The following is an 8,424-nucleotide window of genomic DNA, read 5'->3' on the forward strand; positions in this document are numbered from 1 at the left end:
CTTGAAGTCCATTGTACTTTTAGTGGTACTTTTAAGAAAATAAAGATAAAAGCGAGAGAAGATTGCCCTCTGTAATATGTGATTTGGGAGGAATACATCTGATTCTATCAGCAGATTCAATCTTGTATGAAAAATAACTTGGGAATTTTTATGGCTAATCAGATAAGATTGTGATTATTCTAATTCAGTTTTCCCTTCAGGAATGGGCAATACCCTCTTTTAATAACCTGTTATTAGGTACTTGTCAAGTTTTTTAACAGCTTCTCCACGTGTTTCTAGATTTTTATGCAAGGTATGTATATTGAAAACAAACAAAACAACAGACTGAATAGTTCCTCCATTCATTACATGACGTAGTCATTAATAATTCTTAATTCTAGCTATGCTTGAAGCAGGATCTTTTGTTCTGGTTGTTGCTATGTGTCAATATCCTTCTCTATGTACTCCTTCAAGTACTGAAGGAATTATTAAATCTACTGTTTCCCTGTTCTTTTCAAAAACTATCTTTCTGACACCTTTTTTTTTTTTTTTTTCTTATGAATCTAAGACCACTATCACCCATTTAACAACGGCAGTTTAATAACATCCTACACCTGAATTTGTTTACAAAAGCATTTGCCATTAACAAATTGCTTCCTGCATCAACAATGTGAAAGCAAACCTATTAACCCCCCCACGTTGGGGGAGGGGAAGGAAGAAAAGAAGATAAACTCACCCAACAGCAGAAAACATCAACAGTACCCTGGAGTGGATGGGGCAGATCATATCTCCATTGACAACATTTGGACGCTTATCGCTGAATTCAAAAGGATTGCACGTTGAAAAAGGATTTCAGAATGGGAATTTGTGCTCGATTTCCAAACAAAGCTAAGTATTTGACACCTTTATTATACCCCAAGTGCTCCGCTAACACAACAATAGGGGGCAGAACTGGGTTCGTCCTCGAGAAAGGAGAAGTAATTGCTGTCATCAGCTATCTAATGGAAGGTTGCAGACGTGGAGCCAGGCTCTTCTCTGAGATTAAACACGAAAGACAGGAGGCAACGGACTCAAGTTACAGCAAAGAAAATTCCGAAAGAACATCAGGAAAACTTGATTGTCGTGGCAGTCAAAAATTGGAAGTGTCGTCTGGCTGTTCAATCTCCATCCTTTAAGACATTCAGAACTTGTCTAAGTTTGACCCTGAGCAACCTTTTCTTTCATGCAGTTTGTTCTTGCCTTGAGTGGAGGATGTGAACCAGATGTCCACCAAAAATGGGAAGGAACAAAGGTTGTTTGTGGAACTGTTGGAGCTCTCAAGTCTGATTTGAGGAGATACATGTTAAGTGTACGTATTCAGGTGAAATTTTTAAAAGTCACGTAGGCCAAGCTGAATCCAAGCAGCACTACACCAACTTGTGCCAGTTGAAGATACAGATTTGCTGCAGTGAAACCTAAGTTCAACCCCCAAAGTTTTTGGGACTGAGGGCCAAATACACAGGCTATGATACACCAAGTTACTGTAGGGCACAGACATATGGCACACGTTACTGTGGTGACTTTGCTCTTACTTCTTACCTCATGGCAAATGAGATGTTCTGTAGCTCAGTCACCAAGCAAGCTATACCCTGTGCATCATGGCTAAATAATAATCATGTCCTAGATTAGCTCCTTTCAATCCATCCTTTGTTCACCAATCTACATCTTATTTTTCAAGTTTGAATAGATAAAAAGAACATCAGAAATTTCTGTAGTCTAGAAAATAAAATAGGGCCTTAGTCTCAAACTGACCAAAATACGACCTGTGTTATCTCAGCCAAGTCTTGCTTCTATCACACAAAACACTATTGCATCACTTGAGATGACCACCTACCAATTTCTTTCTAGACTACATGCTGTATGACACAAGCTTCACAGCTTCATTTTCAGTAGGATTGTCAACTTTTAATCACCTAGCAGAGTAGTTAAAAAAAAAAAAAAAATCTGTGGCAAGAAATGACATTAATTGAAGTCTGTTTGCCCCTCTCACAGTTCATTACGTAGTCCATGTTCCAGAAGTCTTCAAAAGACACTGCAGTCTCTCCATTAACTGTGATACAGCCGATCCCCTGCAAAGACTGTGACATCACAAGAGACATATGAATTGTGAAAGAATAGGGAAATTGTTTTTGCAATTACTTTTTAACCAGAAATGGTAATGCTCTGACTGGCTGACTTTTTGTAAAACATCACCTATACTTTGAGAGTTCAAATCCCTACATATGGGACTACGTTTTTTTACACTGCAAAATTAAAGACTTTATTTCAAGGAATTTCATTTAAAAGAAAAAATAGTAAATGGCACATCATGTAATTGCTATTTATTTTCATAAACATGAGGTATTTCAAAGTGCTATAAGACGCAGCACTAAATGTACACCGTTGGAAGAAATTAAACACAGAACTTTGCAGTTACCCAGTTCTATGCACCAAACATTAACAAATACATTAACTGGAAGAAACAGGCTAGGAAAAGGCATATATAGTAAATTTCTTTACAAAAGTTTCTTAGTTCAAAAAAGTGATAAAGTAATATCTACTCAAAACTTTCACAACTCATTTTCATACGAAAATATAAGTATCAAATTTAGTTATGTATCAGCATCATACTAAAGTATACAGGCAATGTAAGAATTAGTACAGTACATAACAGAGATTAACAATATATTTGTATACAAAAACATGCTCCTCAAACATTGAGGTATTACAGTACTTAGGTATGAACTTCCAGTCTAATACTGGCAGCAAAAGCCACCTCTCATAACCCAAGACATGTACAAAAGGCAAGTGTGTAGATGGTATTTACAGAAAATTCCCAGAGGGGTACAAATGCCAACCCCCTAAAGTAACATCTGTTAGAACATAAGCACCATAAAAATTAGGAATGAATGTTTTTAACTCAACTAGATGTCATCAGCAGCTCCAAATGCTCACAACAATTAAAAAAAAGAAATTAAAAAATCCACCATCTACAGTTCTTAAGAAGAAAAACAAAGGCAGTCAATTGTTGTTTGGTAGTCTTGCAATAAACTTCTTGCAAGAACATCCATTTGCTCCGTACCCGGATAATAAAGTTTGTCAATTACTTCAGGGACTGAATTGAAAGTAAAACCAACATTCTTAACGTCAAAAAACAATTTTTTTTTTAAAGAATCAAAAATGTGCAAAGTGGCAATGACTGTCCTGGTCAGCCAAAAAAAAAAAAAAAAAACAAAAAAGAAAAAAAAACAAAAAAGAAAGAAAAAAGTTTAGCAAGTCCGCTTGTATTCTATTTTCTTTAGCAACTGTTGTTGCCTGGCTTGCAATTTCTCCTTTTCTAGCAATAACTTCTGTTCCTCTGCCTGAAGGGAATGGACATATTCAGTGGCTTTTTTCAAAATCACAACTTTTGCAGCTTTCTCATTTTTAACAAGTTCTGGAACGTGGTCCCTTAACGTCAGGAAACTGGACCGTAGATCATTACGCCTCTGACGCTCCAAGATATTATGGTTACGTCGACGTTCACTATCCTCTGAATCAGAGTTTCGAGGACTTGAACTCTTAGACTTTGGTTGGATCATGGGTTTTACTGGACGGGGCACCTCGGCTTTTAACTTTTTCTGTGGTGGTGCATCTTCACTCTCCATATATGGAGAAGGAGCAGCATAATTATGCTGCTGGTGAATTGGTGCGCAACGCTTTAAAATCAGTTCATTCTGCTGTGTCCTGACTGATGGAAAAGTGGTATTTTTAGGACGCACTGTAATAGTGAGGGTGGTAACAGCCTTGTTGGAGGAGGAGCGTCTTTTCTCCACTGTCACAACATCTATTTCTTCTTCATCATCCTCTTCTTCTTCGTCTTCATCATCTTTTGGTTAAAGAAAATGAAAAATGAAATTGATATTATTCTCTCAGAAAATAAACATTAACATTTATTGACAAAATATGCACTTTAGAAATACCAATACAAGAGCTGATGGTAAAAAAAATAGGGTGTCCTCACTGTCCATAATCAAATATAGTTCTAAAAGATGTATATAACACGCACAGAACGAAAGACAAAAAAACAACAAAACAAAATAGATTTTTGCAAGTTTGGAAACTTTATAATGTTTGTTTCTCACAGAATATTTCGAGTTTGAAGGAACCCATAAGGGCTGTGTCCAACTCCTTTTCTTTAACCACTTCTAAATTTTAAGTAAAAGTGGGGCTACCACCCAACTAATCCCAGTGGCGGAAAGTTTTCATACGAAACGCATTCATTTTTACTACAGCTGCAGAGCTGGGGCACAAAGTACACGCACAGAGCCACAACACAGCCCTGGGTTGGTGGAAAAGCAGACGGGAAACGAAACAATCGCTGGGTTTGTTCTAGTGCAGAAGGTGAAGCTGCTCCCGCCGGGGACCCTTTAAGCCGGCGCTTGGTGCAGTGCCAAGAAGACAGCTGTTGGAAGTGCTTCCTCACCCAAAGCTGTCAAACCAGACATTAAAGGGACAGCAGGCTCCGCGAGCCGAGACGGATCGCCAAGTTTATGGTGACGATCATACGGACCGCTCCCTTACACACGCAGTCCTGCTACACTACCAAACCGGATGGGAGCTATCTGAGGGCATTTTAGGCTCTGCCAGCGTACAGACAAGGACCCTCTGCGGGCTGCCAGTACGTTCCAGCCTCCCCACACTGTAAACATCCTCCACCGACTGCATATCAGCATGGCACTGCCCCTCGCTTCTGACCACACACTCCCAACAACGGCCTCCGGAACGGCGCACACGCAACCCGGGACGGCAGAAAGACGTTGGGAAGCCCCAGGAGTCGCACAGCACCGCTCGAGCACACCGCGCCCGTTGCTGTTGGCCCACAGCCCCACAGGGAACCCAGCTCCGCGGGGCGGCCGCCCCGGGCCCCGCCGCGCCTGTTGCGGCTGCTGCCGCCTGCCGGCCGGCCGGCCCGCACCCCGCACCTCCCGCCCCGTCGAGGCCCGCCGCGCTTACCCGAGTCGCTGAGCGTGTCGTCCCCGGAGCTGCTGCTCCCGGCCCGGCTGTCCCCGGTGGGACGCGGCGGGCGGCTGCCTCGCAGGGTCTCACCGCCGCTCGGCACTGCCGCTTCCCGCTTGTTGACGGGGAAGGGGAAGACCACGGCCGGGTCCACGCACTCGGGCACGGAACCGCCCAGCTCCGCGCGGCCGGGACCGGCGCTGGGGCCGTTCGCGGCGGAGACGGCGGCGGTGGGTACAACCGGGGGCGGAGGCGGCGGGGCGGCGGCGGGCGGCTTGCCCTGCAGCTTCTCGCTGACCACCCGCTCCAGCTTCTCGCGGGCCGAGAAGCCGCTCCACATGCAGTCCTGGATGATGATGGAGTTGAGGTTGTTGCTCGCCCCAAGGCCCGTCTCGAAGAAATCCGCGCCGTCCGCGCCGCCCCACAGCTCGGCCTCGGGGGGCAGGAGGAGCAACTCGGACGCCCAGTCCAGGGGATCAGCGGGGCGGCAGCTCCCCAGGGCCGCCCCTCCCCACGGCAATGGAGCCCCTCCAGGGGGGTGCTCCTGCAGCCCGGCCCGGCTGGGGGACAGCGGAGGAGTGGGCAGCAGCTCGAACTTCTTCCATATGTCCTCCCCGGGGGGGGCCGAGTCCGGCCCGCATAAATAGAAATCATCTTCGTCCGGGTAGAAACAAGGCTGCAAGGAGTCGAACTCGAGGTCTGGGTTCTTGCTGATCATTCCCGGCATGGCGGGGCTCTCTGTGTCGATTCCCGGGCTGGGGACTCGTGTTAGAGACGAATTTTACGGTAGTTCCACCAAGGAGAGGAAAGATGTGCCCAGAACCTGAAACTAAAGCAAATAAATGGAAATAAAGAAACGAACACAATTAAAACACGAAGAAAGACGCCTATAATTCCCTATTATGTAGTGGGAAAAAAATTAAGAAAAAAAAAATTAAAAAGAAGTCCCATCACGGATAGCAAAAAAAAAAAAAAACCACAAACCAAAAAGCCAAACAACAACAACAAAAAAAACCAAACCAGGAGCCTTTATAAGTTAAGGAGGAATGCAACGCACCTTTTCGGACGCCGCAGGGCAGCGGCCATGAGCCGCTCCGGGGTGCACGCACACCTCCGGTCCTGCACGGAGCTCCGCGCTCTGCCCGACCGCCTCCAGCGCTCACAGCTGCACAGCCGCGGGCAGATACACGCCTCCCTGCAGAAAGCCCTCCTGATACGCGACCACGAGCAAAGGAAGTTTACTCCTTTTATCATTTCCAGCGTAGTGGGGAGAGAAGGGTGCAAAGGGGCACCCCGAGCCCTGCAACCCCATCAGGGGAATCCAGCAGCAGCAAACACCGACGCGCACCAAAGGCATTAACACAGCCCAACAAAGCCCGACTCGCTACAGGAAGTTTTTCTCCCTCCTTGCAGTTTAACACGAGAGCCGCACGTTTCGCCCCGGGGAACAGCGCCCTTACCTCGGTGCCCCCGCGCTACCCGCGGCCGCTCGCCCGCAGCCCCATGCTCCTCTGCATCGGGCATTGATACCGAAATGAGTTCTTAGTCCCGACCCAGCGAAGGGAAAACGCTGTGCTGGGTTGCGAACAGCTGACGGAGAGCAAAAGGGGGAGGAATAAAAAGAAAAAAAAAAAACACAACAAATCCGTGCAAAGCGCTCTGATGAAATGCACCGAAACGCGGCTCAGCTGCTCGCCCCCGCCCCGCCCCCTGCTCCTTTCCAGCATTGTGCGCTTCCCTGCTCCCGAAATACACGAAACCGTTAAAAATGCGAAGCAGCAAAGAGGCACCTACAGAGCGCGGCGAGCTCGGTGCGACCGCTCCGCAGCACAGCCCAAATATCCGCTCAATGAAACCCCCATTGAGGGCCGGCGGAGCGCTGCCGCTCCCGTCCCATCCTCCCAGCTGGATGTGGGATTGTATTTATTTCATGGGGGTTTTGTCCTCCCGCTGCTGGCAGCCCAGACCCTGCCGCTTCCTCCTCCTCTTACCTCCCCGCTGCCGGCGGTGGGTGTTGCGAGGGGGAGGAGTGGCGGGGTGGGGGGAAGGGAGGGGAGGAAAAAAAAAAAGCAAAAAAAAAAAAAAGCTGACCCACCCGGGGAGGAATAAAGAAAAAGCACCCCCCCCCCCCGGGGGGGGGGGGAAGCGCGGCGTAACCCCACCCCCTGATTTCCATAGAGGAGGGAGGTGCCTCCGCTTGGCGCCAAAAGCCCCATTCGCTCTTTATTCTCCGGCGCGGGGCACTGCCCGGGGGTGCGTAGCTCGCGGGGCCGCCCCGCCCCGCAGGGACGCGGCGCTGCGTGAGAGCGGCGGCCCTATCTGCGAACACCGAGGAGGAGGGGAGGGAAAAAAAATAATAATAAAGGAGAGGAATAAAGGAAGTGTCTGGAATGCGGAGTCGTCCCCGCTCCGAGGTTTATAAAGAACTAACGCTCGTCCTGCGGTGATCGCCTCCCCGCTCGCCGCGCACACCTCCGGCCCCGCCGCACCGCACGGCAGCTCCCGGTCGGAGCGGGCGTTCCGCTGCGCGCGGCGACACCTTGCGGAGGGCCGTAGGCGCGGCTACCGCGCGCGTCTCCCCAGCGGCGGACACCAACCGCTCTGCCTCCTTCCCCGGAGCGGCGGGGAGACGGCGGTGCGACTCCGATCCGGCGGCCGCTCGGGGAGGCGCCTCCCTGCTCGTAGGCTGCAGGTTGAGGCGGGGACGTGGGCGTTGCTCGCGGGAAGGCTGCCGGCGGCCGCTTGTTGTGCGTCCGGGCGGGGCGCCGCCTCCCGCAGCCGCCCGGGGTGAACCCGGCGGCTTCAAAAGTGGCAGCACCGAGACAGGGTCTGTGTGAGAGTCGCTGAGGAGTAGCTTGTTTCTAAGGCCGGAGACAGACTGCAGCAGCCCCTGTACCGTACACCTTCACCATGTTCCCCCGTTGTGCCTCAGCGCCTGGGTTGCGCTGTCTTCTGGGGTGATGCCCGCTTGTCTCCGGGTTGTGCTTGGGTGGCCGAGGCTCAGGTTTCAAGGCCCCTCCAGGAAAGTGAGGTAGCCTTAAGCGTTCACACTGTTGTTTGAATGTCCGCTGCAGAAATGAAAACATGCAGAGGGGTTGGCCAGATGGAGCTGGTTGGGCTTGGCTGCAGCACAGACTGCTGAAGAAGGAAGATGGCAGCTTGTAGGGCTCCCACCTCGGTGTGAAGGCACTGCCCTACACCATCATGGCAGCGGCTTGGTGCATCCATGCTGCAGCAACCAACAAACAGCTGTGTGCAACCAGCGTCTGGGTGGCAACCAAGGCACGAGGCACAGGGCAGTGGCAGCTCAACTAATGGCAAATGCTTGTATGTGTTTTGATGCATTGCCTAAACACAGTCCTAGGAACAGCAAAAAAAAAGTATAGCCTTGCTTTCTGTTTGGGTACAGCAGTTTGAGAATTTTTTTTT

At 49.1% G+C, this 8,424-nt stretch overlaps 1 protein-coding gene across 4 annotated transcripts; it reads right to left on the reverse strand.

Moving 5' to 3' along the window:
• Positions 1 to 2,364: 2,364 nt before the first annotated feature.
• MYCN (MYCN proto-oncogene, bHLH transcription factor) lies at positions 2,365 to 7,512 on the reverse strand. 4 transcript variants are annotated; one of them, XM_042888661.1, is made up of 3 exons: positions 7,468 to 7,512; positions 4,993 to 5,824; positions 2,365 to 3,865 (listed from the first exon to the last, which is right to left on the reverse strand). In XM_042888661.1, exons 2-3 carry the CDS (start codon positions 5,720 to 5,722, stop codon positions 3,267 to 3,269), a joined length of 1,329 nt encoding a protein of 442 aa, XP_042744595.1. In that variant the 5' UTR covers positions 5,723 to 5,824; positions 7,468 to 7,512; the 3' UTR covers positions 2,365 to 3,266. The 4 variants fall into 4 exon arrangements, with proteins under 4 accessions (XP_042744595.1, XP_042744569.1, XP_042744585.1 ...); XM_042888635.1 differs by lacking the exon at positions 7,468 to 7,512 and adding an exon at positions 6,790 to 7,031; XM_042888651.1 differs by lacking the exon at positions 7,468 to 7,512 and adding an exon at positions 6,987 to 7,014.
• Positions 7,513 to 8,424: the final 912 nt, after the last annotated feature.

This window comes from Lagopus leucura, unplaced genomic scaffold (assembly GCF_019238085.1).
Source record: "Lagopus leucura isolate 7727_CA_CO unplaced genomic scaffold, USGS_WTPT01 Super-Scaffold_73, whole genome shotgun sequence".
Classification (NCBI taxonomy): Eukaryota; Metazoa; Chordata; class Aves; order Galliformes; family Phasianidae; genus Lagopus; species Lagopus leucura.

What these genes read in the sequence shown, in the direction of transcription:
- MYCN (XM_042888661.1), bottom strand. Translation starts at nt 5,722, where the DNA reads ATGCCGGGAATGATCAGCAAGAACCCAGACCTCGAGTTCGACTCCTTG. An exon ending in CGACACGCTCAGCGACTCGG is followed by an intron (nt 3,866 to 4,992) that starts GTAAGCGCGGCG and finishes TTTAACCAAAAG; the next exon opens with ATGATGAAGACGAAGAAGAA.